The 24606-nt window shown below is 44.2% G+C and overlaps 2 protein-coding genes across 10 annotated transcripts in view; one reads left to right on the plus strand and one right to left on the minus strand.

Moving 5' to 3' along the window:
- ANKRD6 (ankyrin repeat domain 6) overlaps positions 1 to 20272 on the plus strand; it is a 110103-nt gene extending 89831 nt beyond the window's left edge. For 3 of the 4 annotated variants that reach the window (XM_086743336.1, XM_086743334.1, XM_086743335.1), the window contains 13 exons: positions 1505 to 1603; positions 2156 to 2254; positions 5725 to 5823; positions 6866 to 6964; positions 8760 to 8858; positions 9093 to 9170; positions 9935 to 10039; positions 10291 to 10428; positions 10796 to 10972; positions 13059 to 13211; positions 13812 to 13925; positions 15691 to 16033; positions 17261 to 20272. In XM_086743336.1, coding sequence (XP_086599462.1) covers positions 1505 to 1603; positions 2156 to 2254; positions 5725 to 5823; positions 6866 to 6964; positions 8760 to 8858; positions 9093 to 9170; positions 9935 to 10039; positions 10291 to 10428; positions 10796 to 10972; positions 13059 to 13211; positions 13812 to 13925; positions 15691 to 16033; positions 17261 to 17835 — 2178 coding nt within the window. In that variant the 3' untranslated portion in view covers positions 17836 to 20272. The remainder of the gene's footprint in view (positions 1 to 1504; positions 1604 to 2155; positions 2255 to 5724; positions 5824 to 6865; positions 6965 to 8759; positions 8859 to 9092; positions 9171 to 9934; positions 10040 to 10290; positions 10429 to 10795; positions 10973 to 13058; positions 13212 to 13811; positions 13926 to 15690; positions 16034 to 17260) is intronic. The other variant, XM_086743337.1, reaches the window with a different exon arrangement.
- Positions 11407 to 23656, minus strand: LYRM2 (LYR motif containing 2). Of its 6 annotated transcripts, none has more exons than XR_015257990.1 (4): positions 23565 to 23656; positions 23063 to 23203; positions 21975 to 22137; positions 11407 to 12580 (listed from the first exon to the last, which is right to left on the minus strand). XR_015257990.1 is itself a non-coding variant. In XM_086743338.1 (3 exons), exons 1-3 carry the CDS (start codon positions 23607 to 23609, stop codon positions 22057 to 22059), a joined length of 267 nt encoding a protein of 88 aa, XP_086599464.1. In that variant the 5' UTR covers positions 23610 to 23656; the 3' UTR covers positions 21749 to 22056. The 6 variants fall into 6 exon arrangements, 1 of the variants encoding a protein (XP_086599464.1); XR_015257988.1 differs by having other exon boundaries at positions 21962 to 22137; XR_015257989.1 differs by lacking the exon at positions 11407 to 12580 and adding an exon at positions 21749 to 21872.
- Positions 23657 to 24606: the final 950 nt, after the last annotated feature.

The following is a 24606-nucleotide window of genomic DNA, read 5'->3' on the forward strand; positions in this document are numbered from 1 at the left end:
ACGGGACATTCTGTTACCAATTGGCTTGGCCTTGGCCAGCAGCAGGTCTGCCCTAGGCCCGGCCGAGTCCACTGAAGAAAGGGGAGCGACTTCTAGCAGTTTCCTACAGAAGCTACCACCTTAGGCCCCCCTCACTAAACAAAACCAGAACAGTTGCTAATTGCCTTTCAGAACAAATTATTCAGATTATCCAGTTATGTAAAGACTTGTAGGACAGAAAATACAGAAATTCCTCTAGTTTTAGTATTTAATAAAATCTGATGTTATCTGATAAAGATTTGTAGCAGAGAAATCTTGTCTCCATTTAGGACTTGCTTCCTGCAAGCTGCTTTTCCTCAGGATACCCCGCTTATCTCTGCCATGCGTGTGTTTTTGGTGACCGTTATCTAGATAAGCAGAAGTGGATTGGATTCCCGCTCTGTTTATTCATCCCCCAAAAAGGCTGTGTGCAGCTCTGAAGCTGGTCTTTGTGCCTAGACTCGGGCTGCAAGTTCAAAGCAACTTCAAAGGAAAGCCAAGACCGGTTGTTGTGGCAGCAGTGGAGCTACTGCAGCTCATTTTCCTGTCGGTCAGTGTCTTGCATTCCTACGCGCTGCTGCATAAATCCTCCTCTTTTATCACGGTCTCACCAACATGCACATAAAAATATATAGGTAACCCCCGCTGGGCAGGGCCAGTAGTTTGCGTCTACCCAGTCTTCAGTTTCTGGAAGGCTTGTAGAAAATTAATCTTGGGCTCTTTAGCTCAGTAAATGAGTTCAACAGTAGTTGGAGGGGAGGTTGATAGGCGGTCAGACAAGATGACTGCATCAGCGTTGCTTCTTTTGGTAACTTCTCCATAAAGGAGATAAACTGATGTAAAAAATGTGCTTGTTGCCGCTATGTGGCAGGTCAATGAGAAATTAAAGTTGTTTGGACCACAAGATCGCTCAGTTGCTTGAATGAAATAAGTTGACGGTCTTGCAGTTGTGGTCCTCATCATAAAACTGCCTCCACTCTTAGCACTAATTAGTAAATTCATCAGAGGTGCTGAAGAGACCGATCTCATCTCATGCTCCTTATCCTAAGCAGGGCTGATGGAGCAATCAGAGCCAAAACAGGAGAGCCTCATCCAGTTATTGTAAGTACTGGAGGGTCATTATGATGAATTACGACAGCCTGTAATTCCCTTTAGTTCCCTGCAGATACTGTTGATTATTAGACATGTGGTGCCAAATGTGTTAGATTCACTGCCTTCTAATATTACCATTACTTCAGCACTGTGTATGGGATTGTGATGACTTGCAGACTTCTACAGACTTGCAAGACTTCTGTAAACAGTCGATTTGTAGCGCTCTGATGCTTTCAGCAACTTGTGTAGTTGTGTACGGGGACTGTTTTCAAAGGCAGCTTGGATTTAAACAGTACGTGTGTGGAAGATGCAGCCTCAGCGTGTGGTGTGCTTTTGGATTGGGTCAAAAAAGGGGTGGGAATGGTACCGATTACAAATTTGCTTCTTTTTGCAGGGTGATCAGACAGCATTGCACCGGGCTGCTGTCGTAGGGAACACCGATGTTATAGCGACTCTGATTCAAGAGGGATGTGCTTTGGACAGACAAGACAAGGTAACAGGCAAAAGCAAAGTCCTGTGGGGTGGCAGCCTTGCCAGCCAGTACTGTTAAGGTCTCAGAGAGAAAGTTATGGTTTATACTCCTGCGTAAGTATCCGATGCTTTGAAAGTAATGGGAACAGTTACAGCGGAAAAAAAAAAGCCATACCATCTCCTTAATAGAAATCAGTGGTTACGTTATTTTTGCATATCAAGCTGATAGTTTTTGATTTAAGAGTCTGTTCTCGGCTCACTAAAGGAGGAATGAAAGAACCATACTATGCCCTATGCAAAAGCCTGCACAGTTTCCCATGATTATCCCAGCAACTAAGAATCCCAGGCTGTAAACTTAGTTTGGGAGTAAATGTAACTAAAAGTTCCAAACAAAAGAAATAAGAATATTTTTAGCCTCTTCTAAAAATTAAATAGAAAATAAGCTATTAGGAAAGGAAAAACTTTTATTTTTTAAGTAAGCAGCTGGGACACGCAGCTGCTGCGTTCTGAATGTGAGGTTACTCTGAGTGTGGACGCAGTGCACTAACCTTCTCCTCTTGTCTGTGTTCTTCAGGATGGGAACACGGCTCTTCATGAAGCTTGTTGGCATGGATTCAGTCAGTCTGCCAAAGTGCTCGTTAAAGCAGGAGCCAACGTTCTTGCCAAGAACAAGGTGAGACCCATGTAGGAGGAGCTTTCAGTTCTGGTGTAACCTGACTGATTCTCAGCACTGGCTGTGGCTTTCTCAGCGGGTGGGGGACCAGCTCCTGGTGGTTTTTTTTTTTCTCTCCTTCTTTTTTTTTTTTTTTTGCGTTTATTATGCCTGAATGGTTCCTCCACAGGCATTAGGAAATTCATATTTTGACAGCTGATGCAGGAGGAACTCAATAGGGCATTGGATGGTACATTAATTATGGCTGAGGTACACTGCAATGCCTGTGGAAATCTCCACGGTGCTCTTAATTTATACCGAGGGGAATAATTGTGATTGGTGTGATTTAAAATGAAAATTAATTGTACTAACAAGAAAATGGCAAATAACTGTGTATCTTTTGTTAGAAACTTCTTCCTAATACATTAGTGTAGGTTCTTACAAAAATCTTGTAATGAACTCAGTTTATCTTCCTTTTGCTATTTATAATACCTTGAGAGCAGTTTAGAGGGAAGAGTAACAAAGCAAGGGGTTTTAGTTCCACTCTAATTGTAATACCTGTGGGAGACTTGTCTTCAGTAATTCAAAAGGGAATGGAATAGTCTAGACAATGGCGGTAGTGGCCTGTGGAGTTTGGACCACTGTGCCGATGTGTCGGTCAGATCACGCGGTTGGCAACAGTGTCCTTCATTTCAGGTGAGAGTACTTTAGTATGGCTTTATGTGACCTCTGAGCAGTTTTTGGTAAATGTGACTCTAAAATGACAACTGAAAGGGACTAGGGAAGAAAGGAGACAGCTAAACAAAGTCTAAGATTTTCAGTAAAAAGGCATGATGATGCCTGGACTGTATGTGCACGTGAACATATGCACAGTGTTTGTACAATAGTGGTCACTTTGTGGTCTGTAATTACATCATCTTTGATATTATTTTATGTGTATTCCTTTTATATTGTTCTAACTTCCAATTTTTAATTTTCTGTAATTACTTTTGCTCTAATGTTCACCTAGATTTGTATCAAAGGTACTTTAGACAGCTTCCCATGCTTGACTTTATAGTCTTGTGAACCATTATACTCCTATCACTGGATATACTTGTCTATGTATATACAGATACTTCTGTACAAAGGTGTGGGCTTAAGATGCAGCTCTGGTTATCCTGCTTGCTTGAATGCCTCAAGGTATTAGAAGATTTAGCTTACAATAACAGCGTATGTCAACTGGAGAGAACCTCTCTTGGAAAGCATGTGCAGAGAGTCGCTCAGCAGGGCTGATGTCTGAAATATGATGGGCAGACTTTAACACTGCATTAGCAGGTCCTCCTCTGGCCTTTGATGTCTTACTCGCACAATCCTCTCCGTTTGTACTTCACCATTTGGTTGTTTTTTAACGGACAGGATCTTTTCTCAGCAGCTGCTGAAAAATGCGGGGATTGTGCATGCTTGCGCTCATGCATGTGCTTTTACCCCTTTTGATTTCAAGAAAAAGGAAGAGCTTAAGTCTACTTAATCCTGAAGTGGTTTCTCTGGTCTCTCAGCTTTTTATGTTACTGACAACAGGGCATAATCTTTCTGACAGCTTTTCTGGCAGCCAGGGCTGAGTGCCGTCTGCAGGAGCAACCTACAGGCTGTTGACTGACACCTGGGCATCGTGCGATTTTGGCTGGATGGGACAGATACGGGCTGCTAGCTTAGCCAAACCCTGCTAAGCAGCAGCAGATGTGAGGGATTTGACTTTATATTTTCTGTAAGTCTTGGTTAATATCTCCTGGGACTGCTTGAGGAATGCTTGTAGAGATGTACTTCTTGCAGCACAGCACCTTGAGCACTGTATGTAAAAGAGTAATGCAAATGAAGACAGGTTCTGTATTCAGTGAAGCGCAGAGGCCAGACAGGACACCTGGGATGTTGAAGGCAGGTCAGGCAGGCATTTGAGGAGTGGGACAACACACCAGTAAACCAGCTGGGTAGCCGTATTCCTCCTGTCCAGCAATCACCTTGGAGACGCAGTTAATTTTCAGTCAAGTTGGCTTAATAAAAACACTTCTGCTGTCACAGCTTATCCCATGAGATCAGTTGTAGCCTTCTTTTTAGATCCTCCATCGCTCTGTACATTTCAGTGAAGATTCAGTAGATCAGTGACGACCCCCACATCGGTACAACTCGGACCCAGTCTCCCTCTCACAGAAGCTGGTGAGAGGTTTGTCACCCTGTGGGAGATGACCCAGGTGAGCCTGCTGTGTGAGCCCTGACGCTGTGCACCAGCACTGTGACTTCTCCCAGCACTGAGCTCCTCACCCATCATCTACTGCACAGGACCTCTCTGCCTTCCCACCGACGCTGACCTTCCAAACGGCAAATGATAAAGACACTGCAGAGGCTTCTCAGAGATAAACCCAGGAGGGAAAATATTGACATTTAAATGCAATTTAGCTAAGAAAGAAAATGTTCATGTCTACCACAGCTCAGAGACTACATTCAGGCTTGAAACAATCTGTAAGGTGGAACTGAAGAACCTATAACCACACCTAAGGGTTGGCCTTTTGTAATTCAAACCCTGCAGCTTTGATCTGTGTCTTGAAAGCATGGGGACAAATTAGAGGACAAAATCAAGGTGAACAGGCAGCCTAGTAAGCATGAGAAACCTTTTTACCTGAGTTGACTTCATTTCTAGCTCCCAAGAGCCAAAAACTCCAAACATTTTCAGGCCAACAAAAGCCAAGTGCTGCCAGAAAAACTTGTCAGAGCAATAACATCCTTCAGAGTCTTATACAGACAATGCACAAGCAAACTCTTCTTTGATTTCTGTTCATAAAAACTGCATGTTTGCTTCTTTAAGGAACCTTAGTATGTGATTCTCTAGGGTTTAGGTGGCTTTTTTTTTCCCCCTTCTCCTCTTGCCTGAAGATGGGCATGCTTTCTGAACACTGAAGCTTCCCGATAATCTAAAATCTGCATCCTGCCCTGTGAGAGCACCTACAGACCCAGCCAGACTTGGAGCTGGTTTGTGTTACAATCATAAGGAAACAGAAATCATTGTGACCCTCGTCTGCCTGACACCCTGCAGCACTTGCGTCTGGCTGTGCTTGAGATCAGAGATGCCGTGCCATGGCAGTCTGTTTCTTTGTGTGTGTGCGTGGGAGAAACCTGAACCACAAGAGTTATATTTCTTTAATTTAAATACTTGATAGTACTGTTTGATATTACTGAAACAGACAGTTTCCAGAATCTTTGCTTCCTGCACACAGACTTGACCAATGCAGATATCGTTAGACTGTCCAATCTGCGTTTACTATATCCCAGATAAATAATTTCCAGGATGAAGAAGGTATTTCAGTTTCCAGATTCATTCAGCTCATATTGTTGGAAAAATAATAGCAACAGTTTCCCACCCTGGGTGGATCTTCTTTTGGGAAGACCTGTGAGGTTTTATTTCTTAATGCTTATGTCCAATTTCTAAATACGGCTTTTGTACTTTCCTGTATTTCTCTAAGGCAGGTAACACACCTCTTCACCTGGCTTGCCAGAATAGCCATTCCCAGAGTACTCGTGTTTTGTTACTTGGAGGATCTCGAGCAGACCTCAAAAATAATGTGAGTTTTGAAAAGAATGTGTTCATTTTTGTGTCCCTTTGTTTTAGCTATATTGCTTGTAGAAATACTCAAATGCTTTCAGCTTTGATTTTTATTATAAATGCTATTGAAAGGAACCACTAACAAACCATTGTATACGTCATGTACAGGAGTGCTTTTGATGGGACTGAGGGATGCACTACTTGTACACATCTCTTTGAGTGGGGGTGGAAGGAGCCAAAGCGGGGTTTGCTCTTGCACAGACCAAGACAGCTTTTTCTTTCGCTGCTTTTCGGGGTCCTAATGGCCCAACCCATACACTGGCGTGCAATTCTGCAGAAAGGCTCCTCTCTCAAAAAGGTGGAAATCTTAAAGGGGTTTTCTGCCGGAGTGGTGAAAGTCTTCAGAGCTGCCCTTGCTGAGATAGATACTGTGTGTCAGTCTGTCAAATGAGGTAGTTTCAAGGTGACTTCCATTTCAGACAGCTTTCCTCCTACTTTATGATGATTCTGACATGACAAAGGAGAAGAAAAAAAAAAAACCTACAAAAGGAAGCCAGATGTTGTTGTCCCTGCTCAATAACAAGGTGTGCAGAGGGACACAGAAATGGAAACCTGTGGGGCTCAGCTCCTAGTCCCAGCTGCATACGTGCCAGCCCTCGTGGGGACGCTGCTCTGGCCTCCACTCCTCATGTTTTCTTCATGATATGCAACACTGAGCTCAGTTTCCAAATCACATTGGTTTGTGGTTCAGAAGAATAGATTTAATGTGAAAATGTAAATCGGGTTTTGTAGTGTGGTAAACCAGCATTTTATTCCAGTATTTCCCATCAGCGGTTAAAGAATTTGTACTCTCGCCTTGCCTGAGCCCAGCTCTTGCTAAACCTTCCCACCCATGATAGCAGATTTTTTTACCACAGAGAAGACGGCATTGCTGTCCAGTGGAGGTGTGTGGCATTTACTGCTCTTTTTGGTTTAATAGGATTATTTCATCCCCGAACGCCATGACAAGCGCCAGCTTTCTTACTGTGATTACATGCTCAGAGCTTTGTTTCTGTTTGCAGGCAGGAGATACCTGTCTGCATGTGGCTGCTCGTTATAATCACTTGCCCATCGTTAGGGTGCTGCTCAGTGCTTTCTGTTCTGTCCATGAAAAGAACCAGGTCAGTGCATGAACCTCATTGCGACTCTGCGCCCTTCGCATACAGCTAGTTGTTGGGAACAGGGATTCCTACCCAAGTAATCCCGCTTCACTCTGTGTTTCACTGTACCACCAAAGGCCTGAGCTGTTAAGAACAGCCTCAAAGTAATGGCACATCTGTGGATTATTATTTTGCCATCGCATTTGCATCATTTCTTTAAAGCATTGCCTGTTTATGAGGGTCTGCAATCGTGCGTTGGTGTAGAAAGGAGGTTTGGGGCAGAGGTGGTAGCATAGGGTTAGGAGTTGGTGCTTGTGGGTCTTTACCAGTTCTGTGCAGAATGGGACTGGGCAAGACACTCAGTCATTTTATGGGAGCTCATTTCCTCCTCTGTAACGAGGATTTAATGACCCTATGTTCATTACAGAGACTTTGTGAATCAGAACTCACTAATGTTCAGATGCTACAAAAGTGTGAATTCCTGTGGAATATTTTTCTTTGCTGCATTTTGCTGTAGGGTGAATTAAAAGGACATAAAAATAAAGAAACAGTGTGCTTTAAATTCAAAGTAATGATCAGCCTAACCTAGGATTAATCATCCATAGTTGTTTTATAGAGAAGTAATTGATTGCTGTGCCTATAGCATAGCCTAATTGGGTGGTAGGAGGGAATAGATTTAGTACATCAAAATGTGTTAAATCTGCTAGCTAAACAGATTGTGGTGCTTAACCACATCATCTCCTGTTCCTGGGAAATTTTCCGAGCGTAGTTGAGGATCATAAAGATGTTTTCTGATCTGTACATTTAACCTTGTTTCTTAGATATGAGATTCTACAGCAACCCAAATGGGTTTCAGCATGCTAAATTTACTATGTAATTTTATTTGGAAATGAGTTTTTTAACTTGCAAAATTGAGCTATTGAATATTCTGAATATTAAGATTAACTGGTGTGAACCAGGCCCAGAGAGACACCCCTTCCCTTCGTTCCCCAGCACTACCTGAAGTTGTTCTATATTTGCACATATAATGATTTTATTTATGAATACGTCTCATCCAAGTTATCAACCAGCAGTAGATTTCCAGTAGTCTCAAGGAGATGTAATTTTCTGAAAGCAAAATGCAAGGCAAAGGGGACAGGAGGGCATTGTATATACGTGTCCCATCTCCCTTGAGCAGCTGCTGGCTCTGTTACCAGTGCCTGAATCTGATCACAGCCGTCTTCACCTCACTGCGCCGGGACAAGGGCAGGGCAGTAAGTTAGTGCTGGACCTGGATCGCCGCCTGGCTTTGGTCCAAAACCTGTTTCTCTTGAGGAATCTCATGAAGAGAACACCAGCCATCTCGCTGCTGGTACCTATCTGATTATTTTTTGAGTAATATGATACATGGCCACCTGCACACCAAATAATCAAACCTGGAAAAAAAAAAAGAAAAGAAAAAGAAAAGAAAGTTGTGATGGGAAAACTGGTTCTGCCCTCAGATATTGTACCTGTTTGCTGGTGGTGGAGCTGGGCTGTCTCCAAGCTGCATCGTGTGTCGCTTGGTTTAGTTAAACCAGATGACCTGTGCCCCAGCTGCGTTTCTCAAAACGACGCTGCAGTAGCTCCTTGCCCTGAAGTAGCTCCTTGCCACCTCCTGTCCCCTTCATCCCAACTCTGCTTTTTTTTTATTGACCAGGCCTTATTTAAGCTTAGTTGTTACATCAGTATGTGTAGGTCTTTTGACCTCTGAACATGTTTTAGGAAGGTGTGATTTCTGCAGGGTGAGACCCAAGGACTTGAGTGACGCGGTTGTTTTCTGCTTTCTAACTTGCAGGCAGGGGATACGGCGCTCCATGTAGCAGCTGCTCTGAATCACAGGAAGGTGGTTAAGCTGTTGCTGGAGGCAGGGGCTGATGCATCTGTTGTCAACAATGTAAGCAGGACATGAAGTTTCTCTGGTATTTTGTATTAACGCAGACTCCCTTCAACACTCTTCACAGTGTTGGCAGAAAATATTTGGGTGTTAGAGTTGCATTGAATCTGGGAAATGAAAGCAGTTAGTCACTTTACTCTTGTGCACAGAGCATGTACTCACTTTGGGTGGAGAAATTCCACGTTTCCAGCAGCTTGTGTTTTGAAGGAAATGCCGTTTTCTTTTTCCTCTCAGGCAGGTCAGACCCCTCTAGAGGTTGCCAGAGAGCACAATAACCCTGAGGTTGCGCTACTCCTCACTAAAGCATCACAGGTACGTTACAGACCTCTCCCCAATGCACGCATACGCATGGAGCTGAGGCCAGCTACACTTGAGAGGCCACATCCCTTGGTCCTCAATCTTCTGCTGTGAAAGGTGCCTACGTTTCTGCTGGCATTGTGCGCTGGCCTCAGGTCTATAGACGTGGAGCCTTTCAGTCCCCAGGCTCAGCAAGGTGTGCAGATTAAGCCTCAGCGTTAAGCACTGTCAGAGGTCCCACTGTCCTGACTGGCAGAGGATGGAGCAGCCAGCGGCACTTGTTCCCTGCAGTGGCCCAGGGGTTAGAAAGCTGCCCTGGACCCAAAAGCTCCTGGGTTGTGTCACTCAGCTGCCTGCCTCAGACATGTCCCAGCCCTAAGATGTTGCTCACACTGGAAGATGCTTTGAAATGGGGACAAAATGTCCTGTTTGTACTCTGCTGCTGTGTGTGAAATGCTACAACGTTCTTCAGGTCAGAAGGCACGTGGGAGGGCTCTGTATGAGACCAGGCACAATCCCTGCCCTGCTCCTCCTTGTCCTTTTTGCATGAGAAGGGCTGGGCTTGGCTTGGCAACCAGCCTGAGGACACAGGAGGGGGCCTTGATAGCCTTAGCTCAGCGGTGGTGAGGTGTTTTCACGGGTATAAACACCCATCAGCGTCCATCTGGCCGTGCGCTCTCCTTTATCCTTTGCCTTTTAGACAGAGGTGGAAAAGGTCTGCTCTGTTACTTGGCATCTGTGGTACGAAAGAGCATGACATCAGTGTGATCTGCCTTCAGGTCTCGCGCTTTAACCGTGGGAGAAGCCTGAGGAAGAAGAGAGAGAGGCTGAAGGAGGAAAGGCGAGCTCAGTCGGTACCACGGGATGAAGTGGTACAGAGCAAGGTATGGCCCAGCATTGCCAGCTGCGTCTGCTGTGAGGAGGGAGTGTAAATAAAACCCATCAGGACGAAATCTGTTTGGAGCCATCACTTGTGCATGACCATGGCATCTGTCTGAGGAAGGCTGTTGTGCTTTGCTGCTGAAGACTTGCCCGCTCACGTGCGCAGAGCAGCTTAAAACTGGGAAACCGAAGAGAAGGCACCTTATCCCCATCTCTGTAACTGCTCTGAACTCCCTGTCTTTGCTTCAAGCAGGGCAGCGTCTCCGCTGCTGACGACACGCCAAGCAGTGACCAGCCACCGCAGAGGAAGAGTGATCTGAAGGATGAACCCCGGTCAACCTCACCAGATCCCAGAGGGAAGAAAAGCAAAAAGAAAAAGCCAAAGGAAAAGGTATCAGTAGATTTAAAACAGCAGAGAGAGGAAGGGGTAGTTGTTGAGCAATAGTACAAGTGTCCCTTCGGCATGTGGGTGAGTCAGGGCAGAAGCCCCACTGTGCTTGTGGGGCAGAGGTAATCTTCAGACAAAATTGATTTCTGGTGGGGAAATTCTGCTGTTGAAGGTCACATGAACTGGGTTTGTGCAGAAATCTGGTTATTTTTCTGGCAGACACCAAGGTTGCGGCCAGCCACTGCAGCTAGATCAAGCACTTTAATCAGGTTGTTACTGTAATTGTCACAATGGATTTCTCCCGTTCCCACCAGAAATAGTTTACTTGGGGGCTCATAAACAGGGAAAACGTTGTGTGTATTTTATACAGGTTTCGGCACTCTCAGACCCCATCTCCCCAGCTGACCAGCAGACGCTTCCTCGGCCCCAGCAGAACGTGCCTAAGCGCAGAAGTAAGCATCACTGCTCCTCTCCACCCCCTCCCCACGAGGTCCGAGCCTACCAGCTCTACACGCTCTATCGAGGAAAGGACGGGAAGGTGATGCAGGTGAGCCGGCCGCTGCCCCCGTGGAGGGAGACACAGGGAGCAGCACTTGGAGCTGGGGCACAGTCAGCTAACTGATAGAAAATGCGCTTGGTTAGCTGCACTCTCAGGGGTATGAGATCGTGACTGGATTTGTTTTCCTTGTTTGGGCTTCAGCTGCATTTTGGCCTGAAGTCTGGTAAACAATAAACTGGTTTTGTGCGTGTTAAAGAAAACATCCTTAACTAGTTTAGATCTGCAAAGTGTTTGCTTTTTGGAGATAAGGTGTGAACAGTGATTGGAAATGACACTGGAAATTGTATGATACACTTCGAAATATTAAGATTTCTGAGAGGAAATGCAAAGAGCTTTTCCAAGGAGAATAAACTAGAGCAGTGTGGGAGCACTGAAGCTTAGTACCTAAACCGAGAGCTGGAAGTATGTGCGATACATTTTGTTTCAGTTCTTTCTGTTTATTGCAACACGTCTTTGGGGATTCTAGAATTGCCGGAGGCAGGAGCTGTACAGAAATTGGTTCACAAATAAACCTGGAGTTACCAGCTCATGTGCATTTATTCCAGTTTAGAGACCAATATTTTAGTCATTTTATTACGTGAGTATTTACCAGTACATGTTTATAAGAAAGCGTGAAAACAGTCAGCAAATTACCCTGTAGACATTGTAAAAAGTCTATATTGTTGTTTTCTTGATATTGCCCTCCTGTACCTCTGGGAGTTCAGTCCTTTAATTTCCTTAGCTTCTCACATCCATCCACCGGCTCTCCTCGGTCCCGTGCTGTAGTTAAGAAATTCAGCAGATTCTGGAGATGACTCAAGTCAGATTTCAAAGGTTTTACTGGCCAGATTTTCCAACATTTCACTGTGTAACACTTGGGAAATTTCCAGACCGGGAAATGGGATTATCCTAATAGCAGACATCAGGAAGGATGGAGGACTGTTTGGTGTGTTAAAAGGAGCATCTCCCTGCCCCTAGGATTTGATGGTAGGAGGATGGGCCCGTAGGAGGGACTTGGGGAGCAGGAAGAAAGGTGGAGAAAGCAGATAGGATTTGGATACAATTCTTATCTATTCACAAAGATTCGCTTAATAGAGCTAGACTCCCTTGTATTTCTTGAAATACATGACACTCCTCTCTCCCCTTCTTTTTTGCTCATCTGTGTTCTTTGATGCCCTCAGGCCCTGCATAGCAAAACATTTCTTAAGTACCTGTATTTCTGAAGCTTTCTCCAGCACTCCGCAAACCACCCACCTTCCCCTGCCAAAGGAATAATCCCCAATTTGTGAAACAGTACTGCAGGGCCAAAGGAGAGAGGGAGGCTCCTCTGCAGACAGATTCAGAGCAGCCGCTTTGGGCTTCTGACTCATCCCCCTGAAGGAGCTAATTTCTGCCTGTGGACTGCAGAGGAGGCCAATGAGGATTAGCTGTCCTCGCTTATGGGAGCCTTTTGCGACCGTCTCGAGAGATTTAAACGTGGTCAGTGCAGCTGCCCTTGCAGAGGAGCCTTGGGCTGGTGTTGTGTGAGTCAAAGGCAGGCGCAGCAGCGAGCGTGGGAACAGCAGGTAAGGGTCAGCTGAACGCCAGCGGGGTGAAGGCAGACAGGAGCAGTGAGACCTTGCCATACAGTACAAAAAAAAAAAAAAAAGAGCACATTATTGGCATTAGGTTAAAAAAAAAAATGCACAGAAAAACACACATATCCACCAAATCAGATCTTTTTTTTTTTTTTTTTTTTTTTAGTACAATTCAGAATTACGGCATCAAGACAGGGGGCATAGGCTTATAATGTGATATCCTCTCTTACAGCACGCAGTACCATGGCATACGTCATCTGAGCTCATTGCTTGTTGCCTCAGCAAAATCAACACTGCGGTGTTAGGTTGTGTCCATATAAATCAGATCAATCCTTTTCTAGTCTGTGCTTTTCCAACTAACAGCCTGTTGGCTGAGCTGCTGTAAGATGTTAGCAGGAGGGTGAGATACAGTACGTGGCACAGAAGAGCCCAAGCCTGACTCAAGGAGGCTGTGATGATGTTCCAGGTGCGCTAAGAGGGCAGCAGAATGTAGCAAGTAAATTTATTTCTCCTTTCAGGCACCGATAAATGGATGTCGTTGTGAGCCCCTGATAAATAAACTGGAGAATCAGCTGGAAGCAACGGTGGAAGAGATAAAAGCTGAGTTTGGGACAGTACAAGATAAGATGAATGTTAAGCTGGGCCAGATGGAAAGCAAAACTCAACATCAGGTAAGAATATGACCTGGAGGTCTGCTTACCCACATGACTGTTAGAAACATATCCTAAGCTTAATGAATATTTTCATTGTCATGCTTCGTTTATTGCTTCTCGTGTTGTAAAAAAGAATCTGAAATCTAATAGTCAAGAGCAGGAAATTGTGACATTCCACAGGGATCTAATGTTGCAAACCAGGGTCTTGAGAAAAACATGTTTAATGTGGTAAGTGGCTTCAGGTGCTTCTTTAGACAATAAATCTAAAGTGTCTGAGGCCCTAAGAGGGAAACTTAAAGACAGAAGGCAGCCCTACAGCTGGTTGGTCTGTAATTGTAAAAATCCCTCTTGCTGAATCCTTTCTTGCTGAAAAATCCCTTCTATTTGCACTGAGATTCAAGATTCCCTAAATTGTTTTTATTTGTAATGTAATTGTTATTAATCAATAGTTTTGTGATTGAAACTTTTTGCAAGCTATATTTAATCGTAGTTGGCAGCATTCCTAGAAATGAAGACTGAAAGACAGACTGTACTTTGACTTACAAGGTTCACACATGGGAGGTTTATATGGTTTTTAACATGACCGTCTCAGCTAAATTGTGGTTTTTTTCCCCAAAGCTCCGTGTTTTGGACAAGCTTATGGCTGAGAGGCTGTCCGCAGAGAGAACGGAGTGCCTGCACCGCCTGCAACAGCACACTGAGCTGGAAAAAAATGAGGGGGAGAAACGGCAGGTAGGGCTTGAAAAAGCTACTCCCTGTTATCTAGATCAGCTCAAGAGTTTTGTTCCAGCAGGCAGAGAGAATATTGGAGATTTCTCTCATCTGTTGGAACAGGCAAAGGAACTTCAGAGAACAAATTATTCCTATCCACCACCTTACTCTCTAAACCAAACTTAGAAAGCTTTTGCATTAGAAGTGGTGAATGTGAAATCCAGTCCCACTGTCATAATTTAATTTGGTGACTCTAAAGTGTGGGATCTATAACAAAATATATATATTTTTTTTTTCTAACCTAGTGCTTTGCAAAAATTCCTACCACCACATTTTTAACAGTTGTGCGTTCAGCTTTTGCTTAGTTAAAGGATGTCTGCAGGAACACCTGCAAATAGGAACAAAGGGCTAAGGTCTGTGGTGTTCCTTTTACTTCTCATCCATTTCGTTGTGTGCCCTGGGAATCTCTCCCTACTCCTCTGTCTGATCTTTTGTTTTCCCCCATGTATTAAAGGGTGCAGTTCTTCCCTCTGACTTTGGCAACAGTGTGCCATCTCCAAGCTGTGCATTACTGCCAGTAGACAAGTTCTTTTTGTATTTGTTTAACCAGCATTACAAGAATAACTGTTCCTGTGGAGATCCAGCTCTTCCCCCTCTAGCTTCTGCACAAATTCACCATTAGAACATGCTAAGAAATTTGTATTCCTCTACTTACATAGATAAACTTAAAGTACAGTTAAATTTCTTATTATTGGCCTTCTTCTAGGAATAGAGAAATACACTTTTTGCTAGTAAAAGTCATGACTTCTTGTAAGACAGTTCCGAATCTGTGATAAAAGGCTGGCAGCTGTTATAATCCCAGCATAAACTACTGATTAAGATACTTTGGGCTAACATCCGCAGAACTCTCTTCTCCAAAGAAAACCACTTCTCAAACTAAGGCAGCTTTATTTTTTATTTCACAGTAAGAGACATAAGGATTATATTGGCTTCTGAATGTCTGGGCTTGTGCTCTGTGTCCTTGCAATCTCCATTTAAGAAGTGAGATCCTGGAGTGATGCATCAGGTGAACTGAAGTTACCATTAAGTGATACCAGCTGTTCCTGTTCTGTTGGGTCTCATTGAAAGTAATGGCAAAACTGAGCTGGGCTTTACTAAATGCGTGGACTAAATGTCCATGTGCATAGGAGTCATATGAACAAGAGGGTAAAAGAGCTACTCACATTTTAAATGGTTACCTAAGTGGTTACTAGCAAATCCCTCTGCAGCTGACACTTATTAAGCACCTTTGTAATTTGAAAGCTGTTAGTAATTTCTCATTGAGTGTTGGACTCCTCCTTGTCACCCAATGAACAGAGGAGCACAGGTTAGTAATGGTTTAAAGGCTGTGTCCCAGCAGTGTCTAATTCGAACTTCACTCTTAAAAATGGCAGCTTTGACCACATGTGATATTCCTTGCACTTAGCCAGTACCATTGACTGTATGATTAAACAAATCAGCCTTGATCAGAGGCCTTAGAGTTGCATTTGAAGTAGCACATTCAAATCTAAGAGATGGTAGCTTGGACTGAAGAGGGTGCCTTTCATTTAGATAATGCATAATTCTTCATCTTTTCCAATTTGCAGTCCTTTAAATATTCCCAGTGGCAGCATGCGTATCTGTACAGGGAGTCTAAGCCCACAGGTACCAGGCTTGCTTCTCTTTGTCCCTGCCACGTGTCCTCAGCAGCCCAGGAACCATAGGATGTAATCATAGGATCATCTAATTTACAGTCTCTTTCTCACAGCTTTCCTTGGTCGATGAGCTGAAGACATGGTGCATGTTGAAGATTCAGAATCTGGAGCTCAAGCTTTCTGGAGATTCCAGGTCATCAAGACCAAAATCAACTTTGTCCACTTGCGAGTCTCTCACGGAGACCCTGGATACTGAGAACAACCCCCACAGTGCCAAGGACTGTAAAGCCAACCAAACCGTGCTGCAGTCAGAGGGCTCCCACCAGCATTCCTTCATCACGCTCCCAAACAGCCTCTCGGAAGACGGGGGAAGGAGCAGAGTCCAGATGTCAGAACAGAGCTTTGGGCAACATTTTTGCATTCAACAAGATGGTGCGTCAGGTACAACGCTGTCAGGTACTCAGATGTCATATTCCTTCAAAGGCAAGCTAATTAACTGAGGGCTACTTGCATTAACACCACAAATATTATTAATGCTGGCTGTGTGCTTTTCCCCCATTCATATGCATAATGTCTTGGCATTAGAATACACTTCCAGGCAGCTGCGGGGAATATTGTAAAACATGGGTGGAATTCCAGGTGGCTTTTCCTGATGCTTCTTTGTCACTGTGTCTTCGAAGCCAAGTCCTTTGGTGGTCTGAGTAACTCTGTTTTCTGAAATTTCTCCAGCTTCTCAGTCAGAATTGCTCCCATCTCACTGTCTGTCAGGAAGGTGTGCAGATTATCCGAAGTCTACTGAAGAAAATGTATTGCATTTAGTGCTTTTCAGATGTATGGAACCTATAATGGCAGGGTGCAAGGATGTGAACCTAAAATACTCGTTTCCTTTGTTGATATTCAAAGTGCAAGGATATAGAATAAACCTCCCACTTTTTCCTCTTTCCTTGAACCAAAATCTTTTTAATTATTAGTTCATTTGACAGGAACCAGCTTGAGAACATTCAAGCCCATTCAGGGATCACGGCCACCTGAAGATAGGGAAGACTTTGGTTCAAGCCACCTCTCTGTGCTTGGCCAGGGAAGCTTTTGAGGGAAAAAGAAACAGGCAGAATGCCCAGGTTTCCACAGCCAAGGAGAGTGCTGTCAAAGCCCTGGGCTTCTGTAAAGTGCATTGTATATGCCCCCCAAAAAACACTATGCAAAGGTAGCAGACAGGGACATGGATACCAGATCAGAATAGAAAGGCAGAAGACCGCACAGGGGATCTGGTGGCAGCATGAGTGTGAGCTGTACTGCACTGAACAGTTCAGAAGCATCAAAATGTGTTACCTTTGCAAAATTAGTGGGGCTTTGATTCTTGTAGAAGCAAGGGGGTCAAAACTATCAGCAGATATAAACTACTTTGGGAATCTAGCCTGATCCTTGTTACGTATCCTTCTGGTGAAGTCCTTTGATTGTTTCAGTCAGTAGTCACACAGCCGCACTGCAGTGCCTCTCTGCCTGAGCCAGCTTTTCTCTTTTAATGACTCTTTATTGTATCACCTGACTGTGAAGGTGTGATTAACTAGTACAAGCCTCTAGTACACGGGAAACCGCATCATTCATTGAACAACGAGGATTTCTGAATGCTAAAATAAATGGCCAGAGTTTTGCTAACTATTATGTATATATTTTATTCTGTAGGTACAGAGCAGCAGATAATCGTTGGCGGACCAGTTTCTTCTTCTGCCCCTGCTCAAGATGTCAGACCAAAGGACAAAGCTGTTAGTGGCAGCACCTTTCACAGGTTCCAGCAGGAGCTGCCCTCCGCTGAGCTTTTGGGCTCCAAATTAAGACACGTTAAGGTTCAAGCTGCTTTGCAGCCCTTGACTGAACCTGCAAAGACTGAACCACAGAGCGGCTACTTCATCGACAAAGGAACACAGACAAAGAAGTCCAGCAAAAGTGGGCAGTCAAGGCACAAAGCCCTGCACCACGCCGGGGCGCATCAGAGCCAGGAGCAGCAGCCCTCCGCCCTGCCTGTGGGACAGCCACCTGCCCCGCCGCTCAGAGACACCTCCCAGGCCCTGGAGATAACACAGTACTTCTTTGAGGCCGTTTCCACGCAGATGGAGAAGTGGTATGAACGGAAGATAGAAGAAGCCCGGTGCCAAGCTAATCAGAAAGCACAGCAAGACAAAGCTGCGCTCAAGGAGCACATTAAAAGTTTAGAAGAGGAGCTCAGCAAATTAAGGACTAAGGTGCAGAAAGAGAGCTAGCATCTACCAAGCAGGTGTGGGACTCATTTTGGAACCTGCTGTACAGGAATCTGGAATGTTGTTAGATATATGCATTTGTAGTGCCTGTTACATCCAAACAAAATGCTCTTTTTCAGGAGCAGAAATAACTTTGGAAACTCCAGAACCGAGGAGAATTCATATGCAGACTGTACTGATGACAACAAGATGCTGCAGATTAGATCCCTTCTTTGTTATTTCCAAGAGTCTGTTAAATACTGCAGTCTCAATTTCCAGGTGCTGCTTGAAAACAAACTGCGTTAGAAACCAAAATTGCTTTCTGAAAAGGGAATCTCCTTATTTCCACATAGGTCATGTGTGGCTAGAGGGTTCCACTGTATGCTACATGTAAACAGGTGGTGATGCCAGCACTGAAAGAAGTGCCAGATGTTTGAGAGCTTTCGACAGAAACTCCTTAGTGATGAAGGGCTATGGACACTATTTTAGATACTCCCCATGGCCTCCCTCTGCGCAGCGGAGAGAAGCCACAGAACCAAGTCACATTACAAGCCCAGGTAGGTGGCAGATGTGGGCTTCCAGTTGGGAGAGGCCAGGCTCCCACAGCGTGAGATGCAAGGTGAGTCTCATCCCATTAGGTACAGAGGCTGCGGTTGCCACTTTGCTTTGCTTTTGGTTTTACGTTGTTAAAACAAATGCTAAATTAGATTTGTCCTTTTTTTTTTTTTTTTTAATCGTTTTCTGGTTCCAAAGCTCCTTGTGGTTACGTGGTTTGGGGGCCATACTTGGGTGTCCTGACTGAGAATTTTTTTTTTTAGGGCATATAGATGGCAAATACTTTACCATAACATGCCCTACTTGTTAGGTGTAATTTTTATATAAATCTCTTTTCCTTCAAGCAGCAAATGGCTGAATTTTCTACTACTGAAGAAGCCTGGAAAAGTCCTTTAGATAAAAAAGTGAAAGCTTGGTTCCCTGTACTCAGATGCTTATTCTTCTGTAGAGCCAGGATTTTCTCCCAGACACCTTTTCCAGACTGTCTTCCTTTGTTCCTCTGAACGATTCCTCTCTGTTTTTTCCCTTGTACCTCTAAAAAGAGAGGCCAGGTGCTGGTGAGTCTGCAGATCCTAGGATTGGTTTCACACACAATCCCACAAAAGAAAACTGAATGTTTTTTTATGGATGTGTTTTGTTACAAAATAAAAAAATAAAATCATCAATGTCATCCAGGTTGACAGACTCCAAATAAATTAGAGTCACTGTAACTCATTTTATCTGCATCCCTTTAGGGTTTCCTCCTTAACTTCTGAGAAGGCTCCATCAGATTCTGTTAGAAAAGTAAGTTTACTTAACAGATCATGATAGAACAATTGTACAAAACCAATTCAAACACAGGATAGTACTGTTATGCCTAGGAGAATTTTTTTTTTTTTTTTCTGTACTGAGGAGCCTTAAAATCAATACAAAATACTTTCCAGAATTAAAGACACCATTGACTAATTAGCAGTGAAGCTTTCATCTTCTTAGCAGGTATGTAAAGCAAATAAAATTGTATTATATAACAATATTTTTAAAGTTCCTATTAATGCACTATCAAGACAAAAGTATATCTGCCGTTACAGAAATACTAGTTTTATTGCTCTGAGTTCTGTAGTCTAATAGAGACACTTTCCTATGTTTACAGTTTTGTTGAAGCTACTGTAGGAATGCAGAAGCATGCTATTTAAGTTTTGTATCATCTTGATAAAGTGAATGTTTTTGCCAAGCAATTAAAATTAAGTGTTGCTCAGAAGTCTGTGGTGTAATATTTTCTAGCCAGAGAAAATTGACAACATCCCCTCACTTGACTCAGAAGGGGAAGCAGAAAATTGGACTTGGACTTCTAGGCTTTTGTATTTGTGGCTATAAAACATGGAAACTGCATCTACCATCTGTCCTAAGGGAGGCTGCAGGGACTGGCTGCCAGTTGGTGGCTGACGCATGCACCCACCATTTTGGAAGTTCCTGGCACAGGGCTGAGTTGTGCCGCTGATCACACACATTCCTGAGCTTGCACGAGTGCCAGGGAAACAGCAAGGCTATGGCGATAGCTAATCTGCTTCACGTATGAACTGCGCTGCCGCGGTACCCACTGGAACAGTCAGGTAAGACAGGCAGTAACGTGGCGGCAGAGTACTGTTTTCAGAGATTTCTGAAGCCAAGTGTACTGTAAAATAAAGGGAGGCATTTTCTGATAATTCCTTACTATTCCCCTCTCTAGTCCTCCCTCCTTCAAAACAACTAGAGTTGAAGGATTACAAAATACCCCTATTAATCTACCTTTCTCTGCAGCATACGCTTGGAATAAACTAACTTACCCCAGCAGACTGTACTTGGTCTCCTAAAGGCTTCTGGCAGGCAATTTTATCTTGACGAGCCCAGAAAGCAGTGGAGATCTTGGGCAGCAGTACTCAGGGGGTCAGCAGCTGGCCAGGGCCTGCCTGTCAAGACCTATTCCTGGATTCTGTGGCTACAACCAAGAAATGTAGAAACTGGAGCCAAACGAGTCAGTGCAGACTCAGGGGGTCCAAATGAGGGCTGTGATGAGGTGGCTGGGAAAAGTTTCCTAATTAAGGAGCAGAAATCAAACCACTGGCTGAAGAGAAAGGGAGAGCTACGTGCAAGAACAAGCTGACATTGATTACAGGTTCGTTTAGTCAGCATTCCTTTCTAAACAGCATTTTCAGGTCATGTGAAAAATCAATCCCCAGCACACTAATGTTCTGTCAGTGTATTCTATCAGCAAATATTAACAAAATTTAGATTTTTTTAACAAAATATTTAGACATATGTATTTTTGATGGACTGATTAGAAGCTCATTCAGTCTGTACAAACCTGAACTCTTTAGCAGCCTCACTGGTTGCCTGTACCACATCCTTTACTGCAAAGCTAAATAAACATCACAGGAAAGGATTCTACAGTGACTTCCAGGAAAATAAACGGGGGGGGGGGGGGGGGAAGCAACCACCCAGCATTCTTGTTAAGTAGCAGCTCTTTGCAGAGCAGCTTTAGTGAACTACATAGCTTTGAAGACCCTTTGTTTGGCTCCAGTAAAAAGCATACTCCCTGCACCTCAGTGGGGTCTTTCTTCCCTGTAGCCTGGATGGGGAACACTGCCTGGCCCCTTCCTTTGTGCCAGTGGTGGCACTGACCGCACTTGCTGTGAGACCATCCAGCTCACTAGCTCAGCAGAAAGCCTGCTTGGCATGGGTGGTGGCTTCCTCATCACAGAATCATTAAGGTTGGAGAAGACCTCTAAGGTGAAGTCCAACCATCAACCCAGCACCACCATGCCTACTAAACCACGTCCTGAAGGGCCATGTCTACACGTTCTTTGAACATCTCCAGGGATGGTGACTCCACCACTTCCCTGGGCAGCCTGTTCCTGTGCCTGACCACTCTTTCAGTAAAGAAGGGTTTCCTAATACTGGATAGTCAGGCATCTCTCTACTGTTGTCTGGCTAGTTATGCTGAGAAAATCCCAGACTCACCTTGGCATTTTTAAATTATATGGGAGAAAAAAAAAGTACTGCCATTTACATTAAGGTAAGAACAGTTACAAGCTAACAATTAAAAGTAAAGTAGAGTAATGACATTTGGAAAAACCACAGCAATTGCAGTTAGAATTTTCTACTTGTAATTCTATTTTATATTGACTTTTAAATACGAACTTGAAGGTACTTGCTGTTAACTCAGTTATAACTGAAAATCAATATCTATATACAAAACATTTTCTTGATGTTTTATCATGTTTATTTGGTTTGGGCCCATTTATTTATCCCAAATGTTTTTTTTAATCCTAAATTTTGGTAAAAAAGTCCTTGGCACAGTACAGCAAGAGCTGTTGCCAATACTAATGTTACCACTTAGAGCTGCCACAACAGAAAACAGACAAAATAATCTGGCTAATATTTATTTTCCATTTCCCTGGCATAACACTGCTGCTGCAATTTTTGGTGCTTTCTGCTGTTCCCACAGCACATGCTACATCATCCATTCAGTTCTTTAAAATCCTTTGTGTCTGAGTGATTTCCACCTGGAAGGGTAAACAAATTGAAAAGAGGAAGGGGAAAAAAACAAACAAACAAAACCCACTGTGGTAGATTCTACCTTCCAGCATTACCAGTTTGCCAGCAAAGACTGCTATTATAACCACATTCTGTGCTATGAAATGATGAAAAGTCCAGCTGCCAGTAAAATTAAGATCAGGATTTTGCCAGCTTAAGTGTTCTTTGAAGTTCCTGAAGTTGCATGTTGCCTTGAGTAATCATCATCCTGATTGCATCCTGTAAAACAAAATGGAATGTACTGAACCGAACACCTGTACGCAGCACAGGTTTTACAGAAGCATGCGGATTTTAACACTTTGACATGGATACACTTCTTAGCAGCACTATTGTGATCTATTGGTGTGAAGTAACACTATAGTCCCTGACATGGTTAAAAAACAGGTGATCAAATAAATTAACCTTCTCCAGTTCCTTAATGATGTTTTTGGGGACATTGCTTTAAAACTCAGTTTTGAACTGGATTCAAACTCCTATTTTAATGCCTGTGTGTCTACCACCTTTGCAATTAAGTAGTGACACCTGCACACAGGCACTATGAAGAGAGGTGTTTTACACAGCAACTGCATGTTTCTCTCAACACGAATTTTTATCTAAGTACTGTAATGCTTTGTCTGCGTAATTCAGCCATCAATTCCCACAGCACTAGCTAGAAAAAGGAGCAAACTAGAAAGCAGAGGACAGGAGACATACAAGAAACATAAAGGTTTCTGCGTTTCATACATGGTTCATAGCCACAACCTTCCAATCTGATTGTGTTCAGCTTGAACACAGCTGAAATTAAAGATAAAAAGCTATAGAAAGCTTGGCCATTAATAAGTTCATATGTTACTTACTGTAGTATTCAATACACTTCTTTTTCTGATCTGTGGTTTGAGTAAGCAAGATGTTTGGTTTTTTTAGCTTTTTAACTCCAGATTATTATCTGGAAATCAGAGAAACACTACTGCTAATTAACGGACTAATATTTAGAGATGCTGAATTATTTCTTCACATAAATGCTCCTCAAAAGAAAATAACAGGAGACTTCTCACCAGTCTGGAAGTGGCACCTACAGAACAAGCCCAGTGATGGGGTACAGGACAGCACACCGACCGTTCCCCGGGCTGGGCAGGCCGTCAGGGCTGTAGGTTCCCATCCTCACCTCTTCTGTAGCACCCTTATTCCTCCTGAATTCCTCCCTGGCCCAGTCCTTCAAATAGCGGCGATCTGCTTCAGCAGGGACCTCACGAATAGCCCGCAGGATCTTCCTGTACAACTGGAGAACCTGCTGTCGCCTCAAGAACTGGGAAGGAGAGAGGGAACACTCTTTGCTGCCAGCTCTGCCCTCAGCGGCTTTGTTTGCTCTGAGGGACGTTTAAACAAACATAAAAAGTCCCCCCATTGCCTTTTCTCAAAAATTGCCTAAGATCCCAGCCCAAGAAACGTAAATTTCATATAAATGTGGAACACATTATGCTGCCCGAGGCTAGCTGTACGCACAACATACAGCACAGGCCGGCTCCCCCTCCGGCCACACCGGAGGACGGACTGCCCGCCCGCCGGGGCCCACAGCCCGGCTCCCGCTGATCTCTTCCCTTCGCCCTGCTGCTGCCATTTGCCAAGATCGGGGGGACAAGATGGGGGCCTGACCCACCCGCTCCTACCTGCTTCAGGCTGAGTGTGCTCGGGGGAAGGCGGCTGGCGGCCATGACGCGCAGCTCCGCCTCTGCCGCCGCGGCCCGGCCCGGGCGGGCGGGGCCCACCGACCGCCATTTCCTGGGCTTCGGGCCCGGGAGAGCCGGTGCCGAAGGAGGGCTCTCTCCTCCACGTGAGGGGGGGTCGTCATGGCCGCCTCGACTCCCCGCTGCAAGGAAACCGGGGAGCCGTGCGTGGTGATGCCTGAGAGCAACCAGGGAGCTACAGGCCCAGCCAGGCCCAAGTGCCCGCGCTTACCGGTGGCAGAACCGAGCCCTCCAGTCGGTGTCTGGGGGCTGTAGGAAGGCAGAGGCACCAGAAATTGCACCCGAGGAACCGAAGTGCGTGGGGTGTGCATGCCTGTTCCTCCGCTGTTTCATTCCTTCCAAAACTGCAAACAAGCTCCAGCAACAAACCAAGCACCTAAGTACTAAGCAATACACTTGCATTTCACGGAAGGCTGGGTGAAAGGCCCACTTTGAAGATTGATGCAGCTGTAAGACTAAGATATTTAACTGCAGCATCAAATTAAAACAGTGCAATAAGATCCAGAAGTCATTTGAGCAATCACAGGACATTAAGCTACCTTTAGCATCTTTCTAAATACTTGCAGCTCTCTCCAAACACGTCATTGTTGCAAACAGTGCAAGGCACTGATCATTTCTTTAGCACAGATGTGCCAGTGACTGTCAAACCCAAATACGGTCACAGAGCTGGCCTGCAGAGAAAAAACAATTAACCCATGCCTTTCCTTTTTGTGCTACTTACTCAGTGTTTCCTTGTACCAAATACAGCACAAACACTTTGTTAATTATAGATAGAGAAAAAACTTTAAGCATTTCTACAGTAAGAACTAACAATAAACATCCAACATCCCTGCAACAAACTATGATTTATGCTGGAAATGTATCCTTTCAATCTTAAGATAAGTTTTTAAAACTGTTTTCTCCAAGTTTCCTACTGCAAATATTCAGAACAACTCTGAAATGGAAGTACATTCTGGAGAATCAC

The sequence above is a fragment of the Chlamydotis macqueenii genome, chromosome 3 (assembly GCF_036417535.1).
Source record: "Chlamydotis macqueenii isolate bChlMac1 chromosome 3, bChlMac1.mat, whole genome shotgun sequence".
Classification (NCBI taxonomy): Eukaryota; Metazoa; Chordata; class Aves; order Otidiformes; family Otididae; genus Chlamydotis; species Chlamydotis macqueenii.

Bases quoted from the DNA above. Each gene is read 5' to 3' on its own strand.
- LYRM2 (XM_086743338.1), bottom strand. From the start codon at position 23,609: ATGGCCGCCAGCCGCCTTCCCCCGAGCACACTCAGCCTGAAGCAG. The intron at 23,204-23,564 runs GTAGGAGCGGGT...TCTCCTTCCCAG, and splicing joins GCACACTCAGCCTGAAGCAG to TTCTTGAGGCGACAGCAGGT. The intron at 22,138-23,062 runs GTGAGGATGGGA...TTTGTTTTACAG, and splicing joins ATAAGGGTGCTACAGAAGAG to GATGCAATCAGGATGATGAT.